Source organism: Nothobranchius furzeri, chromosome 12 (genome assembly GCF_043380555.1).
Source record: "Nothobranchius furzeri strain GRZ-AD chromosome 12, NfurGRZ-RIMD1, whole genome shotgun sequence".
Classification (NCBI taxonomy): Eukaryota; Metazoa; Chordata; class Actinopteri; order Cyprinodontiformes; family Nothobranchiidae; genus Nothobranchius; species Nothobranchius furzeri.
In genome coordinates, this window is record NC_091752.1 from 20,820,401 (window position 1) to 20,840,581 (window position 20,181).

The window sequence follows — 20,181 nt, forward strand, 5'->3', positions numbered from 1 at the left end:
GGTTAACGTGATAGGAAAAGAGGAAATTTCCAAAGAAAAGTGAGATGTGCATACAGACACAGAAGGGAAGACAGATGAGTTGTTGGAAGAGCAGCAACGGTTCTAAAATTGTCTGTTTCACAAGGGCAGAGGAGGTGGAGGGAACGCTCTCCGTGTCAATGAGGGTGAGGCAATCAGCAATGTGACATATTGTCTGTGTAACCCCGGTCAGAGATACAAGCAGGCGCTATTTATCGCTTCTTACAACTCCACAAAGGTCAGATCCTAGATTCAAAACATTCACAGTTCGCTTAGAACAACCCTCCACCCTGTTGCTGCATTATTTGTAGTTATTTTTAATATTTTAAGGACGAACGAACGACACGTGGCGTGTGCGGCGAGTGGAATTGCGTGTGTTCTTCTGTGTGTGTCTGCCCTTTACTCTGCTGTCATTACTGTCTTTGAGATTTATGCCTCGACGGTGTATTTCGTCACCTTTTGACCTTCTGTGGCGGTAATTGGTAAAGAACTGTGTCTGAAGATGAAGTTGTAATACAGTCAGGACTGGTGGGAGGTCATTTACACCGAACCAGAGCTGCATAATATGGCACATCGGCTTCATGTTGCTTCGAGAGTCGCCCGGGCCGTAGCGGGGTGATTAGGGACAAGAAGTCATTTAAGAAAGCCACGACCAAATTAACTACCCAGAGTAAACGCCGTCTTAGCATAAATGTTGATATTTTGCAGCTATTAGGAGTTAATCACTAAGTCTTTTTGTGCGACGAGGAGTCTAAAAAAAGAGACGATACATCTTCTGCCAGAGCGTCATTATTTCTGTTCTCTCTAAATGAAGGAGGGGGAGAGATCATTTGTAAACGAAAAGGATACTCTTCGTATTATTCCTTTGCCAAAGATGTCTATTTTGGTGTGCACAGTTACGTGTGTTGTCCGTGCACGTGCGTATGTGGGACAGCCTTTATAGATGTCACCTCCCCTCTGCCTGGCCCAGAATGCGCAATATGCTGCTGGTTTGTGCCAGCGCCAGTCGTCACCACACTCACACACACATACACGCACACACACAGATGAGCAAACAGACAATACGTTGCTCTGGCATCAAACCATGCTTTGCCCTAATCCATGTTAATTACATGCAGAGAAAGTGTGCATGCAACTCCAGTGACAGCGAGCATCCCGGGCTTGGGAATGTCTTTTTTTTTGTTCCATGAGCGGTATTTGTGAGGGTGTTTTAAGCCTCGTTAATTACACAAGCAGATATGCCAGGGTGAGCAAAAAAAAAAGGTGGTGAGATGATGAGCTGAGGCAGTGGGTGTGGAGATGTGGCTGTCGTTGAATGCAAAGCGCTCTGGTGTTGCAGGCGCTCCATGATTGGAGTTAATGCTGATCTAAAAAGGAACGTGCTTCATTGAGAATGGCGGCGTGCATTCCTAATTAGCGGATTGTTGCAGAGTTTTATTGTTTTGTGTCGTACGTATGCATTCAGTTCATGTGAGTTAAATGCTTTGCTTTAGCTTAAAATGAAGATATTAGTGTTTTTTTCCATATGAATGCTCTGCCAAGCTCTTACTGCACCAGCCTTTACATGCCTCCAAGGAATTTCAGATACCAACACAGTGCATTTGGTTAAACAGCATTAAACCAAACACAATGGGCCGAACACTTAATTTCACCGTACAACCAATGAAATCAAGTAACATATGGGTGAATGCACAGAGAAATTTCCTGTGCAGAAAATCCCAGTTTCTTGGATGTCCGTGCAGATTTTCCTACGAGAGTTTGTGCTGATTGCAACAAGAGAGTAGCGTGAGATCTCAAAGAGTAAAACTGAACCAAATTCAAAAAGAAAGTTATTGAAATGTGATCAGAACCAACATTCTGCAAATACTCAACCCTCCTAGGAAAACAGTTGAACGCTGATCCAGTCAGACTGGATCCAGGTGGAATTATACCAGCTAACTTTGAAGAGCTTAAAGGGAGGCTAATTAATTTTGCAGCTGACGGGAGAGTGAGTGGAAACGCCATCTGTTTAAAACAAAAGAATGGAGGCCATAGAGGGATCCTGGGCTGGGCTGGCTTTCTGAATCCAGCGTGGTCAGATTCACAGTCTGCCAGATTCGGTTTGATTTAAAATTCAATTAAAAACCACATTTCAGGGCACGCAGCCAGCTTTCTGATGAATAAATGATATCAGGTTTGCATTAACATACGAGACTGATGTGTGAGCAACGCTTCACACATCAACAGCATTAATATTGATCAGGATACTTAGAATCATGATGAAAACACGATTATTTTGAGCAATGGAAAACATTTGTGCAGTCTCGACCCTTAATGTAGTCACTGCTGAACTTTTCTGCTTCTGATGCACTACATCAATAAATTAATAAATACATTTGATTGGTAAAATCATAACAAACACTGAGAGCCAATTTAACAGGTAAATTTTTACAACAGTTATACAATTTTTGACTATGTTAGCTGTTTCTGTCACAATTTTGGTTAAAAAAAAAAGAACTCAATCAACATTGAACTTTGAGCAGCAGAGGGTCATGTAGGAGCTCCCCAACTTTGAGAACCATCTGTAATAAAATAAATTTTAGTTAAATGTAAAAAATAAAAACCTTTAAAAATAAACAAATCAAGCAGATTTTTCAGATGTCTTTAAAAGATGATTTTGTTGATGAATGCAGCAGCAGAATGTTGTAAAAATCCTCAGATATTGTGACGTTTAGCTGATGTTTATGTTGTCTGAACAGCTGTAGCTTCTGCATTATGCTTCAAATCATCTTAAATCTAAAGTGACAGAGTGCATCAGTGATGCATGTTTACCAGACTCGTGTTGGTGAATAAACAACAGAACTGTCACACCTGAGTGGCTTTACATCCAGCAGCTGGATGAGCATTTTAAGCGAGATGCAAATTGCTTTATCTGCCCATTAAAATTCTAAGTCGACAAACTAATTAGCGACAAATTTTTTGTTTCAGAAATGTAAAAAGTTTTTATTAGCATGTGGAAAATAGCAGTTCAGAGTGATATGGTGTGAATAATCAGCCTTAATGTGATAAACATTGTAAAACTTTCAGTTACCAGCAGCAGAAATCAGGGAGTTAGCAGTGCATGCTGAATATTTATTGCTATTTATCTCCACTACTGCTCTTCGTGAACTCTTGAGCTGCTGAACGCTCCACAAGAGTCACCAAGAAGCAGGTAATGTTTTCCTTTTTTGTCTGCCATGCTTGTGCATGTCTGTGTTGTAAATTTTGGTTAAAACAGCCTGATGGTGCAGTTTCCTGGGCTAAACTGATCAAAATAACTGAAACTACTTAAATAATGTACAGAAAAATACTCAAAAGGAGCTAAAAAGGGTTGAATATTTGTATATGTGAAGTTTTTTTTAATTAAATAGTCAATTTGAGACAGAAATAATGACATTTGTACGAATTTACTGTCAAATTACACATAAACACGCATGGTTATTGTAGAAGTTAAGCTCTTTATCTGTACTCCAAAACATTTGCTCCCAAGTATCAACAGTGTATCACGAGCGTGTTCAGAGGTGATGTGTGACTTAGTCACAGAGAGCCCTATCTCCGGGGATCAGGAGCCTTCTTCATCCTAGAACTCAGGCTCAGTCATCAATTACACAGTTTCCTCTCTCTGTTTTAGTAGCAAACCCTCTCAAGTCCTCACCATCGACACACACACACACACACACACACACACACACACACACACACACACACACACACACACACACACACACACACACACATACACACACACACACACATACACGTGTGTGTGTGTGTACAATGGGTTTCCATAGGCTCCAATAACACATTTTCGAGGAAAAATGGGAGATGGCCACCACCGCCATTTTGACCGTGTCACAGGTAGAGCCCTGCACTGAAGCCCTAGGCCCTCGGGTCGGCCCGGCCCGACGGCCCGAGGGCCGGGCTTCAGGCCAACGACTGTGTGATTACCTCGAACACGGGCCGGGCCGGGCGCCTTTATTTTTAATGGAAATCATTTAAAAAAATTAAAACACTTAAACGCAGCAGTAGAGCCCTGCGCGGGACTGTTTTCTTCATCCCGCTCCTGCCCGCTCCTGCTGAATTTCTGACCATTACCGCCTGCAACCGCAACGTGTGTGTTACACTCCCGCCTGCACCTGCAGCGTACATGTCTACTCCCGCCCACAACCCCAAAACTCAGAGAAATTATTATTTCACAATAAAAGAGATGCATTGAGTTTGCGTCCTCAACATGTCATTTTATAGGTTATCCGCTTTCACCGCGGAGCTGCACTCCGTTTCAATCAGGCTGTACAGCAGGATTTCCCCTCGTAGCGATATTTTCCCTAACTCTGATTGCTTCATGCTATAGATTGTTGGAAAGCTGCTTTTATGTACTTTTAGGAACTGTTGGAATTATTTGAATCTGATCAGCCATTCAAAAGTTATAAAACGGAGCATTTTGGATGACAAACTCGGCATGTCTCTGAATCTGTGTTGTGATTCGTTGCGCTCAAGACAGGGAATCCCGGTGGATACCGTAATGTATTGTATATGCACGGAAAGCCCCATTTTTAATCTTTTCAGCACTTTTGGAATTTTAATGATATCTTGAACTAGAGCAGGGATCGGCAACCCGCGGCTCTTCCATCCATCTGATGCGGCTCTATGTGCTTGTAAAATAATGAATGGATATTTAAATAAAATGCTTTATATTTTACTGAATTAATTTTATATCTGTAAGTCAATTCTATGTGAAGATTGTCTGCGTGAACCTGAACAGTTCAAACCCGGTCTTACTGTGAGACCGGGTTGGGTCACGCTTGTGCGTAATCATAGGCGCTTATGAGCTGAAGAGGATGTGCGATTCTGGGCGTCTCCTCAGACGGCTCCTGGATGTGTCGCACATTGGAGACAGGAACAAGCGCTATTCAGCCAAAGTTTCATAATCAGGGAACATTTTCTAAGTGACAAGTCTCTCTGAGCGACAGCGTTTGGAAAACACTCGCTTCAGTGGGAGGAAGCTTCCCGCATGCGCTTCTGCGACGCTCGGATCCTGCATGTCTTTTAACTCATTGGTCAGGATTGACGCACTTTGTTTTCATTTAGTTGGTAAAAAAAAAAAAAGTCGGGCTTGGGCTCGGGCCGGGCCAGAGAATCCTGAAAACGTTTTCGGGCCGGGTCGGGCTGGGGCTCCACTCCCTCGGGCCGGGCCGGACACGGGCTCAGATTTTAGGCCCGTGCAGGGCTCTAGTCACAGGTTCCATCAAGCCCAGACAATTCCACAAAAGGGAAGAGAGGTGGAGCTGAGGGTGGGGCTGTAAGGCTGTGATCAAATGACACACCCTGTCGAACTAGCTACAAGCTAACCTGAAGCTAACCCAAAGCTAACGCTGAGGTGGGAGCTAAGCTAATGGAGGTAGCTACCTAGCTACAACCAGAGCTAACTCTGTAGAACACCAGCGACCTGAAGCTCACACGGAGTTTGTGTGGAGGTTTGCAGCGCTTTTTCATGACAACTATCTTTCTGTGAATAAAAAAGTATTAAATCGGTAATTTTATAAGTCATTTCCTTAATGAAAATATATTTTGCTTTGAGCAAGTTTTCAATATTTTTAACGTATCGCAGTTTTTGGACTATAAGTCACAGTCATGAAGAAGAAAAAAAACACATATAAGTCGCACTGGACTATAAGTCGCATTTTGGGGGGAAATTGTATTATTTTTCTTACAAAATCTGAGACCAAGCATTTCACACTGCAAGACAAGTACCGGTAACAATAACAGAATAAATAACACGGGCGCAGCAGCGCGCCACGGTCTCCAGCAGAGGATGGCGGTGTTTGAAACCCTCCCAGCGGGACAGCGGAGCTCATTCCTGGGTCGAAGCTGGCCCGCAGCAGCGCGCCACAGGCTGCAGCAGGTGATGGCGGGGCAGAGGAGCTGAAACCTGGGCCAGATCCAGTGAACAACGGCGCACAACAGGCTCCAGCAGGTGATGACTGTGTGTTTTTAATTTCCTGCAGGGCAGGTGAGCTGAAACCTGGGTCTGATCAGTAAACTAGATCATTTAAACCTAAAACATGTTTTGGTACCAGGCTGTAAACATGTTTATTTCTGCTGTGAAATTGATATTTTTAACATGGGAGTCAAAGAGGATTTGCTTGCTTCTGACACCAGCCCCCAGCGGATGAGGGTGGAACTGCAGTTTATTTCACTTCTGCATTGGACTCAATTTCAGACCCGCATTGTGGGGGCTTGGTCCTCACACACACATTCCCATCCCAGACGCTTATCTCACTGCTTCTAATTCTTCAACAAATCTCCAGGGAGTGAAGACAAAGTGCCTGCTTTGTCCTGAGGGGTTTCTCTTCCTGTTGTGATTTATGTAAAGACACAACCCAGTCAGCTAGGCTCCAGCCCTCGCCAGCAGCCACACTTACAGCTACTCCCTTCTGCTCCTCTATGAGCCGAGCATTTTTGCAAGACTGGGGCAAATCCCCTAACATGCAGTGCTATATGTGCTGAATTACAGCAGAGAGGTCCCACAAATGAAAAATACATTATTTGCCCCCCTTCCAGGTTTCCTCTGTTATTTTGCATTAAAGATCGTGTAAAGAAACAATGATGGTTGCAATAGGACCCAAAACACAGGTGAGCAGGAAGCAGGAAAATGAACAGTTTAACATGAATAATGGCTGGCAGGATGATTCAGAAGGTATATAAGATGAGGATCTGACAAAGACAAGTAAAGAGGGTTTAAATCCACGAGGGGAGATGGGACAACATGCCAGAGGGAGAAGGAGCAGATCCTGACAGATCAGGAAACAAATGTCAGTTTTAGACAAAGAAAACTAAAAGTAAACAAATGCAGTTTTCAAATGATTGCTTTGTTTAAATAAAGTAATAATGCTATCCAAAACAAGCTGGCACTATCGACACTTTCAGAAGACATGAATAGTAATGTTACCGCAACACCAGACTTTGAATGAAGATCACACCTTCGTGAAACAAATGGTGCATTTTCACCCTATGCTTAGTGGACTGCCAAGCCTTGGTCAGTAACAGTATTGTAAATGCAAGTAAGCACATGGAGTCCATTTAGCATTTTTAAACAGAATTAGTTGAGATGGAAAACTGGAGAATTACATAAATCTGGAAGCTTCTGGTCATCTGAAACGCAGATCACCAGACAGTTCACAGGGATTGTGAAGGGCAGCAACCTTTTGGAGAGGCTTGTGAATCGAGCAGCTTCAATCGGGATAAAAACAAGTTAAGTCCACGCTATAAGGATGTCCGTGACAGCGCATCGACAGTATGGAGACCACCCCCATACCCCCTTCATCCCACCATCACTTCATCTTTTGTGAAGAACACATGATCGCACCACAGGCTGACCAGTTATAAATGACCAAAGGCTCCCTGATGCCACCTCCGCTTTGTGGCAAAGTGGTGCCGTTGTTTAATGAAACAGGCTTATGTTAAAAAGTAATTAGTTTTAATAGCATACTTTGTGCAAAATATCTCATATGGCAATTACATGGACCATTTGAGGTAGGTCCAAGAAGAATAATCTGACCAAAAAGGAAACAAAGGTCAAAACCCTCTCACTCAATCATTTTCTATACCACCTTTTCCTCAGTTACAAGGAACAGGTGCCTATCTTCAGCAGTCGTTGGGTGAGAGGTGGGGGACACCCTGGACAGAATCTTTGTCAGGGTGACTCAAAGACAAACAGGACAAAACCATTCACACACTGATTCCAGCCTACAGGGAGTGCAGAATTATTAGGCAAGTTGTATTTTTGAGGAATAATTTTATTATTGAACAACAACCATGTTCTCAATGAACCCAAAAAACTCATTAATATCAAAGCTGAATGTTTTTGGAAGTAGTTTTTAGTTTGTTTTTAGTTTGAGCTATTTTAGGGGGATATCTGTGTGTGCAGGTGACTATTATTAGGTTAAAGGCAACCTGATCATCAAACTAAACTAAAAGTAAGTAACTAAAAGTAAGTCAACTAATTTAAAATGGGTTTTTTTTAGATCCAAAGAAGTTATCTATGGTTGGTTAGTTGCTTAGTAGTTGCAGCTTCAGTGGCTAGCGGGTAGTAACTCACTTATATATTTAATTTAACAAATATATACACAATTTAAAAAGTAAAAGGCTCATTATACATTTATATTGAAACTAATACATATAAAATATAACGTAATCTCCCGTGTCACGTGACGTTACGTGACCGCCATGGAAGCCGTGGTCACGTGATGCAAGTCTGTTCCGTTTAAACGTTTTCTTTGACCAGGGAAGAACAGTGTCCTCGTAAGCAAGGCGCCTGGCCTCGCAAGACATCGCCTTGCAAGGCCAGGTGCCTTGACACTGAGAAACACCAATCGACTTTAAAGTAACACTTAAAAGTGTCTAGCTTCTCTGTCCTACTGGTTGAAAGTGAAATTACAAATGTCAACAATACCCCTACAGCAGCCTGCTGTAGCTAGCACTAACAACAAGCTAGCACCGTTTCACAGCATTTTCTTTAGCCACAGTTACCACGTTGTCACCTCTTTTTCAGTACAGATTTTGATGTGGCTCCTAGTGTAACAAGACAGGGAGATCATGCAAATTCAGAAAACTGTTGGTCAATGATTGGCTAGGGGGGAGCCATTGGATGCTTCAGATATTTACAGATCACCTTGTGCTGCGTTTGCTTCAGGTACAGATGACCCTGAGCTCATGTGCAAAACACCCACTATGATGAGACCACCCACTAGAGCAACTTCTCAGTTGTAATGAGAAAACTACATGAACCGAGTGGAGTCAAGTTGATCCGCACATTTAGAAGCGAGTGTCGAATTCATGACAATTTGTGGAGAGCTAACGAGGATAAAAACAGAAACAAAACAAATTGAAGCTGCACACATTTGAATGTACACACAAAACACAACAATGCCTAACAAAGCCACACAACACACACACACACACACACACACACACACACACACACACACACACACACACACACACACACACGCATGCGCGCACACACACACACACACACACACACAAAAGCGAGCAAAAGACATGGGACAAAGAAGGGTAAAGGAAAACTATGGGACAGAAATGAATCTGCCTGTGATAGATCTCCTCCATTCTGCACAGCTGCTGTGTCACCTTCAACCCTTCTTCTGAGATACACACAGCACACCTTCACACCTGAGATGATTAATGCCAATCCAATGTGAGAATGTGTCTCCACTGGTCATGTGGCTGAAGTAAACAACCAAAACGAGCTGTCAAAAAGAGTCATGTACGATGGACTAATGTAGATTGTGCCAGTTTTCTCATAAATGTTAAAAAAGGGAGAATTTCTAAGAAATTCTAAATATTTATACTTGCATGAATATTCTGGCGTTTAGTCAAAACATAAAAAAAATTGCTGAGGTTTTGCCATCTGGGTGTGGCTTAAGGACGGTATGTAACATGGCACTTTTAAAGCCTCTGAGCCACTGTAGGCAGTAACATGACTAATGCTTTTAATGCGATTGGCTTCTTGAGATGATGGTTTATGTCATGGCACCTGGTGCGCGCCGTGATCAGTCCAGATTTTGCTCTCAGAGGAGGTGCACTGCTTTCCCATGAACACAGAAAAACTTGAGTATGTTGTGAAACAATGATGTCACAGAGAATAAACAGAAATATTTTTCTGCGCTAAATATTATTTATTTCCTTAAAATATCTCTTAGGAAGACATTTGCATGTAAGCATGTGAGTTTGTGTTGTAGCACACAGAGATGTCAAATGTCAAGATGTCAAACTACCCAGCCAGCGTACACAAGTGGTCCTCAAATGGAATTCATATGAGCAAAAGGTATGGGCCCCAACAGGTTTTGTCCGCAATTTCTGTGGTAGACTCTCTTGGGTTTGCCTACTAATATTTTTGTCCACATAGATTGTAACAGGCCCTGCACGGGTTTTCAGAGGGACCCAGATGGTTTGACTCATACATGAGCCCATTAAAATCTTTGTGGGCAAACCCCTGTGGGGCCACCATGGAAACCAAGGACGAACCCTGTTGAGAATTAAAGCATTTTAGTGCAATGCAATTACATTAAAAAATGATACAAACCAAGAGGGTGTCACGATGGTTGATGTTAAAATAATTGTCCAACAGCAATCAAATTCACTAAATGGTACAATGCTTCTGGATAGTTTTTTTGTCTTTGTGTTTTTTTAACACTGAAAAGCCAAAACAAAAAAGATGTAATGAACTTATTTTTCTCACTGTTGTTGGGTGAGTTTGATGACTGTTAGAGTGTTCCAGTGTTAGAGGAAGTCTTGTTGTTATCTGTCTTTCTATTATAATTCTGAATGACCCATTAACTCATTAACTACCCCTGACGACTGAAGTCGTCATTTGCATTTTTTTGCTGTGTGGGTGTCGGAACGTGCCCCCACACCATGCCGATCTTCATCTTCCTCCGCATATGTCACACATCACATTATCAGTAAGCAGAAAATCCACGTGTTAGGAGATCGTTTGGGCTGCTGCTATAAAAAAAGTGAGGCGCGAACCAGAAAAGCTTCTGCCGATCACAATTCAAAAACGAATTTTGAAAGAACGGATAACGCGCGAAACACGCAGATTCTTCACAATGAAAGAGGTGAGTCTACTCTTTGTTTTGTTAATTTGGACGTTGATATCATCCTAGCGCGCAACATTCTGTGTCTCTTAAAAAACTGTGAAAATGCTGAAAAACGCTAGCAGTGAAGGGCTTTTCTGATCAGGAAATAGCTGCCATTGAATGAGTTAAAGCACATATGTCAGAGTCAAAGCCCGCGGGCCAGATGCGGCCTGCGGAGCATTTTTATGTGGCCCGTGAGATAAATATCAAAAATATATTAAAATTGGCCCGCTGGCCGATTTTACCGCAAATATTTCAACTCCCATGATGCTTTGCGGCGTCAGCGTGGAGCCAACGTGCCCCCTCCTTTGTGTTTTTTCCAGCGCCGAGGCAGTCAGGGGTAGTTGGGTGTCTGCAGCCCCGCTGTCTCGGACAAACTACACTCCTCTCACTCAGCGCCGAGTTCACTCAGCTGTTTGCTGATGTTGAAGCCCAGAAATGGAGATTCTAGCCGCTCAGTAATGTGTTCACGACTGAAAGAGAAAGTTTTCCAACTAACGTCCAGACAGAGCTCATATAACTCTAGCGAGCAGCGACACGCTCAAACCAGCATGACTCTGTGGCTGCTGCCGTGTTTCCTCCCCGACACACAACAACGTGGTCAAGCTGCTCAGACATGTTCATCAGCACAAACCTATGTGAGCACCTGTTGTCATCTAATGTTGTCATTATGATGATGAAGATGAACAAAACAACAGGAGTCTCCTCCTCAGCTCAGATCAACCCCATGATGCAGGTATCTGGCTGGAACAGGTGAGCATCACAGTAAACCAGTGCAGCAAACTGAGCTTTAAATATTTAGGTTTTATGCTCTTTTTCTGCTCCAAAACATGAAAGTTAACAGGTGAGATGTTGCATTTTCATTTAAGATAAAATGATATTTTTATTTTGTTGTTGGCCCGTGAGAAAAGATTTAACCTACAGTAAACAGGAAGTGGAAAGGCTGCAGATAGATGAATAGAATAGAAAATCCCTTTATTGTTCCTCAGTGGGGAAAGCTAGACGTCACAGCAGCGATGACGCGTATTACAGGAGAAAAAAGGAGAATGAAAAATAAGAAAAATGAATAAACAAGAAAGCATAACTCCTGAATAGATTTTAAAAATGCTGAATATACCACAAGTAATGAATACCACTGATGCCTTTTATTTAAAACTGACTTGCTCGTGTGTAATTTGGTTATTCCACATTCAGTGTTAATGCAGAAATAAGTTTGTTTCCAAATTTAAAGGTTCAAAATTGCATATATGTTGATAAAGAAAATGTGCAAATTTGCCGTCACTTTTTCAAAAAATATTAAGTTTGGCCCTCGACTCCATCCCAGATTTTCATTTCGGCCCCGTGTGAGTTTGAGTTTGACACCCCTGAGTTAAAGAGAGCAAAATGCCACGGTTGACTCCTTTTTCACTTCACACATACATTTTGCTGTTTTGAGTTGTTAACTAAAAAAGTTACATGCAATATTTTAAGAGCTTCTAATTCACAGTTAGCATTGATAGCTCAAGGTTGCTTGCTTCACCTAATATTAGAGTAAAACAAAAGGATGACGTGGCTTCTTAGGGGTACAGGAAATAACTTCTGGGCTGCTCCTGTTTACTGGCTTAGGTTCTTTAAATACCTATGAGGCTTTTTGCTTGCCGGTGGCAAATGACAAATGCCGGCGTTGCAGTGTTTATACTCGGCACAGACCTGGCAACCTCTCAAACTCACCGATTGTAAGTGACTACGTCTCTCTCTCTTTTTTTTTTTTTGAAAGGAGAAAAACGGACACGCCTCAGCTGGCTGAGAATTAAATCTGTTTCAATATAACCTTCGTTTCAACACTATAGACATTAGACTGCATTGTTTCACTGTAGAAATCCTAAATAATAACCTTTATTACTTGACACCTTTAGTTGCACACAAATAATTCCATGCACAATGTAGCTGTGCAAGCTGCACTGCTACATTGTGCATTGTTTTATTTGTGTGGGAGAAGGTAAAGGGTGGGAGAAAGATGTAGTAATTAAAGCCTGGGACTCACCATGCCAACTGCATTTGATCTCGGTTATCCTATTGAACAGAAATAAATAATTTCCTTCACTTTGGCCCTTTCTTTAGTATTTTTTGGGGGATTTCATGCTCCAACTATCAGACTAAGTACGTTGGTGTTATGTACCATTCTCTCAGTTAAGGTTTTAACGGTTAAATAAGATATACCGAGTCAACATTGAGCCCACATTGCTCTGCTAGCAGTAACAAGTGTAAAAGCTGCACTGTAATATGAGCAAATGGTGATCCCTGAGAGCTGGCAGGGAAATTTAGACTGGCGAACAGAAATAAAAAGAAATGCCAGAGCTTGACTGTGATACAGAGCAGAGTGAGAATGAATTGCTTGGGTTATGGGATTGGCCTAGGTGTAGTTTTGTTTGTCCTTTTTTTTTTTGATATTTTAAATGTGGCTTGCCTGTTTGACCCTCTGATTTCCTTGTGCTGACCTCAGCCGCCCTGATCCTGCGCCAAACGGCTGTTATTGCTACTCGTTTACAGTCATGGCTAAAGGTTTGAGAATGGAACAAGTATTGGATCTCAAAATGTTTGCAGCTTCAGTGTTGCCAAATACGTTCAATAAGTTTCTGTGGCATGCTGAAGAACAAGGACAAACATTTCATCACTTCTGAAGGCATTGATTGTATTCAAGGAGTAAAATGTTTGCAGTGTCTGCACTGTCTTCTACACAACTCCAATTTGAGAAAACTCATTCCTAATCACTGCTTGGGACTTTTCAGAATTTTTGGAATTTTGCCATATGGGGATTAAAGGACTGGATTACTTGTTTAATCAACACATTTGTAGTGATCTCTTGTAGGAATGAAAGCCTTGTAAGTCATACTCCAAGGAAGAAATGTACCGGTACACAATTTCTCTCACTTAAGAGTTGCCCACATCACAGCTGAGCTTCAGACGGTAGGTTTTGGAGTCTTATTTCCTGATATTTGGACATCTCGCCCCAGATTGGATAACAGCAACTCGACTCTACCACTGACTTTGTGTTTTATGTCCACAAATAACAGAAGCCTGGAGGAGGTTCTGTCGTGTGCTGGTGTTGCTAATGCTAATGGTTAGCTTAAACTAGCAGTGATGTCCTCTGCTTATTCCCAGACATAAAGAAACAGCCTTCCCCGTTATGAAGATTGGTGAGTCCATGAATGCCAATTCACAGTATGAAATAGATCTGTGAGAATTTTCATATGCTGGATGTTCACCATCTATTTTCGATCAGAAGCTTATGCAGGAGACTATTTTCATTGTTCAGTTTGCATGAAAAACTCAAAGTGACACATTATAATAAATAGAATAATGCATAAAAAATGCTTTTTTCAGTCAACCACACCTTTAACCCCATATTCCCAAGGGCATTATTGGTGTTTTCAGACCATGGACATAAAACTTGTGTCAGGAGCTAGGTTTAGGGTCCTGTGCTACATCATGCTGGAAAAGACATTGTTTTAAATCACCAAATTGTTCTTAGGTCAGTTGGGGGAGTTCCTCACAGAGGATGTTTAGGTACCATTCTCTATTGTTGGATGTGTCAGAAGCTAAGTTGCGAATACATCCACTCCTTTAGCTGAAAAGCAAACCTACAAATGATTGACATTAGGATGCTTTACCGTCAGCAAGACACTAGACCAGGGATTCCCAAAGTGTGGTGCGCGCACCCCCGGGGGTGCGCGAGCTGCCACTAGGGGGTGCGCGAGGTGAAAAGTGTAATGGCTGCGGAGCTCAGAGAAGTCTGTCATATGTCACCATTAGCGTAGCCAGAAACTCATTTGTGGGTGGGCCAAAGAAAAAGTAAGTGGGCCCAATAAATGTAATTGAAAACAAGTATATTTTTGCACGCGTGCGTGTGTCCTCCGCATGTGCCATAGCTTCATAATAACAATGCGTCGAGCTTCAGCAGTCTGGCCTGCGCACGCCGATATGTTGCGTATTTGATCATTATTAACGGTGTTGGAGGAATCTGAAGGTGGTGAGTCATTCTGGCAGATTGTAATTAACACCTGTCTCATGCAGGTGTTCTGACATTGTAAACCTCACACACAGAACATTGTGGATGTAACAAAATAAATCAAGAAATGATTCCCATTCAGGCTATTAACAGCGCGCTAAAGATCTGAAGTTCAGAGTGCGTCTGTCAGAGGTCAGACGCGGAACCACGGCTCACGGGTGCACAAGTGAGCACATCTGGGCTGGGCAGAAGTTATTTTACAACATTGGTTTAAATAGCGCCAATAACGAGACGCGGTGACTGGAGCGGCTCATGGAGCTGTGCCGCGTGCGCGCGCACACACACACACACACACACACACACACACACACACACACACACACACACACACACACACAGATTCAATAAGCGCGCACGCTGCGCAAACTCCGGCGCGCCGTCAGACTGAAGACAGAAATGAGCGCTGCCTCCTCCGTGATAAAAAACTTTTAAGAGGTTTTATAACAACATTTTTCATTCCAGGTAAAATTAAGATATTAGCTTCTATTTTGGGATGACGTATTAAAGTCGGGTCCGCTCCACCCAGTGACTCCGAACCTCTCTACAACTGTTACTGCAGCATTTGTTATTCCAGTCCGCGTGGCAGCGGATCGCAGATTCAGCCACACCATAAAACAGCAATAAGTTGGTCTGAGGCAAAAGTGAACCTCATGTCTATAGCTTTTCCATCTTTTCCCCTATAGACATTTGATTACGCACAAGTAGGTGGCCAGTTCAGGTTTACGCAGAGCAGAAGGAAGGAGAGCGCTCTGGCCGCACAGGTTAAACGTTCCTACTTTAAAAAAAAAAACGTTAAATTGCATTTTTTATGTGCTACCTGGGCACTCTAAATATTTATTTAAAATTAAATCAAAGGAAATTGTAATGGTATTGAATGCTTATTAATTGTTATTTAAAAAATGAAAGTGATGGGGAAAAAGGTTGATCATATTTTTTTAACCCTGTCTGTTTAGCTTTATATATATATATATATATATATATATATATATATATATATATATATATATATATATATATATAGCCATGCCCTGATGTGGGGGCTGGGGGGGTGCGTCGTCATGGTCGGGACATAGAAGGGGGTGCGCGGCTAAATAAGTTTGGGAACCACTGCACTAGACTAATGGGAGCACTCACCTTTACAGGCAGATATTTATTTATTTATTTAAAAACTATGTTGGTCTGTTCTTCAGTTCTGCCTATGGTCATGCACGCTAGGTTTTCTGCTATTGGGTCTGTTGGGTTTAGGTTTTGTTTTTATGGGAAATAAAAAATAATCTCTGGTTTTTAATTAGCAAAGTCCTACTTAAAGGTCTATATAGATCACACATTTGATAATAAAATTCATTTACAGAGTGTCAGTTCAGTGAACGTCTCAGATGATAATGAGCTATCTCCCGGGAACATCACCAAGATATCTGACTTTTAAATAGTCTTAACAGGTGTAGCTTACATCAGTGTGACGTCTGTGAAATGTACACCATGTTGAAAGGCAAACAGTATGAACATTTGGCCACTCTGCAGCAGATCTTGCATTTGATCGCCCACTTAACTACCATCGTACTGCATGGCCGTGGCACTCTGCAGCCTTCCTTTGGGACAGTGTTCAGTTTGGGTTTAGAGGCTGACCTGTGCTCTCCGTGGCATCCAGACTGTCTGCTAGCTGCTCCAGGAGGCGCGCCCTGGCTGCGTTCCTGCGGTGTTTCTTCCCTTCGTAGTGCTGCTGGGCCATCAGAGGGTTGTTGAACCACGCTCCACACAGGCAGCAATACTTTCCAGCCTCTCTGCCCCCATTTCCACCAATCTCTGCCGTGGGCCAGGGTATCGCAGGGGGAGGTGGTGGGCACGCGGTGGGGTCTGTGGTCAGTGGGGTGGAAGGTGAAGAATCTGAAGGATGTGGTGAAATGTTAAGTTTAAAAAGCACACAGATCACCAAAGAAAACTAAGAGAAAATAGATTTAAACACCAACGTTATGTATAATTTAAACATTTAAGGATAAAGATTTGAAAATATGATGCATTAACAGAGATATTTACGCTCACAGTCTGATAAAATACGATTCTGTGCTTTTAAACCAGGCGATGTCCAGGTTATGCTCATCGAGTCTGCCTACCAACAGATCACAGCATGCTATGTCTTTAGAAAACAGATGAGAGGTCCTTTGCACCCCAGGATCCAGTCTGCCAGAGCTGGCTTCCTGGTCACATCACTACACTACTGAACCTTCGCATTTCATCCTTTTTTTTTCAACATCCCTTCTCCTCTCCTCCAAGGGAATGGAAAAAAAAAGGGGGATGGCCGACTTCCAGGTGACCTGCTACTCATGACATGACACTGGTTACCATGGTGATTGCCCATTAATAGCAAACGGGCGCTGATGTGTCCACGGGACGTGGTGAAGCTCTGGCAGAAAAGACTGTCTCTCTGTGTGTGTAAGAGTGTGTATGTGGGTGTTTGGGTGGCGGGCTGAATGTGTGGTCCCATGAGAAAATGTGTGTGCAAGGATGGAGTCCCAGAACAGGCTGCTCACACGCGTGAAGTACAACACGTGTCCTAAAAAACACACCAATCATCCAGGGAGAAGGGGGGTTCTGTCCACAACCAGATCGTGAGAGAAAGGATCTGATGCCAGATGGTAGGTCCAATTGTGCCAGTTCACCCTCCACGATGGCGCTACAGTCTGTGACTATACGGCCGCACGTTTAGACGTTTTATATCACAAACACTAACCCACTCAGTCAGGCCTTTAAAGAGAATGAGTCACATCACTTATTAACAACCACCACCAGCTCACGACTAGCAGGCACGTTGCGTAGCATGAATTTTTGACCAGTGACCAAAAGTGGAGAGGGTTTTGTGAGCTTGTGTATCTCCAGTATGTGGGCCTGTGTTGACCTAAGTCCTTTCCTGTAAGCTGATTGGCTGTCTTCACCTTGATATGTTCACATAGTTACTGTATCTATGGCTGTGTCTCTGCTCATCGCACCAACCACACCCACTCATATTTTCTATTTTGTCGTGGCACTTTATCTTCATGGTTACAAAAGTCGACCCTGTGGCTGCGCAACGCTCATGTCCTTAATTTTTCTCCCCTTCTTTTATTAACCTCAAAGACAAGATGCTCGTAAAACTTGTGGTTGACGTGTGTGTGTGTGTGTGTGTGTGTGTGTGTGTGTGTGTGTGTGTGTGTGTGTGTGTGTGACCATGCATGATTGACGCTCCTCAGCTCTGACAGGAAGAAATCCTCTAAAGCATTACTATTCTCTATTCCTTGTTTTCTCACTACTCCTCTCCTCCTGACTGTGATCTCTGTACACTGGAGCAGAAGTAAGTGTTCTTCATGGAGAGGGGCACAGGGATTGTCTGTGTGTGTGTGTGTGTGTGTAGAAGGAGGAAGTGCTTATTTCAAGTTTGTGTCAGGTTTGGCGCAGGGGACAAAGCCAAAGCGTTGCTCTTTACCTTTAGCGTCCATGTTTCTTGAGAACGCAGCTGAATACATTCATTGGCATATTTTTGATCATTTTAGTTCCATGTGTGTGTGTGTGTGTGTGTGTGTTTAGCTGCCCATGTGCGACCAGGCCTGTCAACTTGGCTGTGTATCTTTGGTGAAGCGCTGATCTCAGAGAACTCACAGTGGCTAGCTTTGACTGTAATCTCTCCTGAAATCTCCCAGGTCATTCTTCCTCTCTTCTTGTGCTCATTCTCTTGCATCTTTTTTTCTCCACCAGGTCCCACTGTCATAAAAAAAACACTGGAACTCCATAGCAACAACAGTGCAGAAGTGGCGGTTTTTCAAATTAGGCCAAAGTTGAGCAAGGGTTTGATTAGAACATTTCATTTTTAAGCACCAGTGAGCTTGGAGGACTGTGAGTTTACTCTTTCAATCCAATTTGTAGTACTTTATGAAAAAGCTTCCTTGGAGACCAGGAAGCCACGTTTGTGAAACACTACTCAAACAGCCACAAGCATGACGGGAAACAACAAACCCAAGAGCTGAGGAGAACTATTTGTAAACCTGTGAGATGAATCAGATTTAAAGGCGTGGAACACTCATTTAATCAATACATTTGCTGTGGTCTATAGTAGGAATGAATGCCTTGTAAGTTGTACTCTGAGGAAACAAAGCTCTGGTGCACCATTTTCAGGAACTATAAATAAGCCACATAACAGCTGAGCTTCAGACAGCAGGATTTAGATTCTTATTTCCTGATATTTGGACATCTTGCCTGTGATTGGTTAACAGCAATGTGACTTTACCAATGACTCTGTGTACAATGTTGATGTTTTATCCCCACAAATAACACAAGCCTAAAGGAGTCCTGCTGTGTGGTGGAGTTGCTAATGCTAACAGTTAGCTTCTACTAGTCAGGGCGTTCTTTGCTGTTTCCTAGACGCTAAATCAACAACAGCCTTCCCCGTCGTGAGTCAAGATGAGTGAGTCCATGAATGTTAACTAATTCGCTGCCAGCCGTTTCCTGATCTTTAAAGCCCTTCGCTGCCAACGTTTCTCACCATTTTTACAGTTTTTTTAAGAGTCACAGAACGTTGTGCGCTAGGATGATGTTGACGCCAAAACAACCAAAACAAAGAGGAGACTAACCTCTTACATCAGGAGGAATCCACACATTTCGAGCGTTATCCGTTCTTTCATAATCCGTTGTTGAATTGTGATCGGCAGAAGCGTTTCGCGCCTCACTTCTTTTACAGCAGCGGCCCAAAACAATCTCCTAACACATGGATTTTCTGCTTCCTGATCACGTGACGTACTCAGATGAAGATCAGCTTTAAAGCTGGGATGTTTGTTCTCATGGTGCGGGGGCTCTATCCGACGCCCACACAGTAAAAACATGCTAGTGGCGACTTTAGTCGTCAATGGCAGTGAATGAGTTAAGTGACAGTGTGATGTGGATCTCAGATTTTTCAGATCCTTTTCTATCAGAAGCTAATGCAGGAGATAGGTGTAGGAGACTATGTTAATCAGTCAGTCGGCGCAAGAGCTCCCGACGAGCTCGTGATGGAGACATGCACCAATTTTTAGCAATCCATCAAAAGAGACAGAAACTGCAAGTCTGTGATTGGTCAGGATGCTACTTCCAGTAAATTCATCAACAGCGCCGCCTTTGCACCCTCAAACATGAAAAAGATAGCGACAGAGGCAGAACAGATTGAAGAATGCGTCGAGGAAAAAGTCTGAAACTTGGAACGTTTATTCATCCATGACTGAAGGAGTACAAACATGTGCAGCAAGCATTTTATTTGTGGACGGAAAAGACAAGGAAACATAGATTTAGAGGTGATGATAGCATGAAGATGTGGTATCCTGTCATGTATCGGTCCAAGATAGTGTGTTTATATTGTGTTTTTCGTATATAAGAGACTTAACACAGACAAATTTGTCTCTCACTCTCCTCCACCGCTTCATGCGCTCGCCACCTCTA

At 42.7% G+C, this 20,181-nt stretch overlaps 1 protein-coding gene across 2 annotated transcripts in view; it reads right to left on the reverse strand.

Annotated features, from left to right (window-relative positions):
• Positions 1–20,181, reverse strand: part of zgc:171482 (zinc finger protein) — a 135,728-nt gene that overhangs the window by 26,713 nt on the left and 88,834 nt on the right. Inside the window, exon 5 of one of the 2 annotated variants that reach the window (XM_015944349.3) lies at positions 16,372–16,599. In XM_015944349.3, the coding sequence (XP_015799835.1) occupies positions 16,372–16,599 (228 nt within the window). Of the gene's footprint in view, positions 1–16,371; positions 16,630–20,181 lie in introns of both variants that reach the window. The other variant, XM_015944348.3, reaches the window with a different exon arrangement.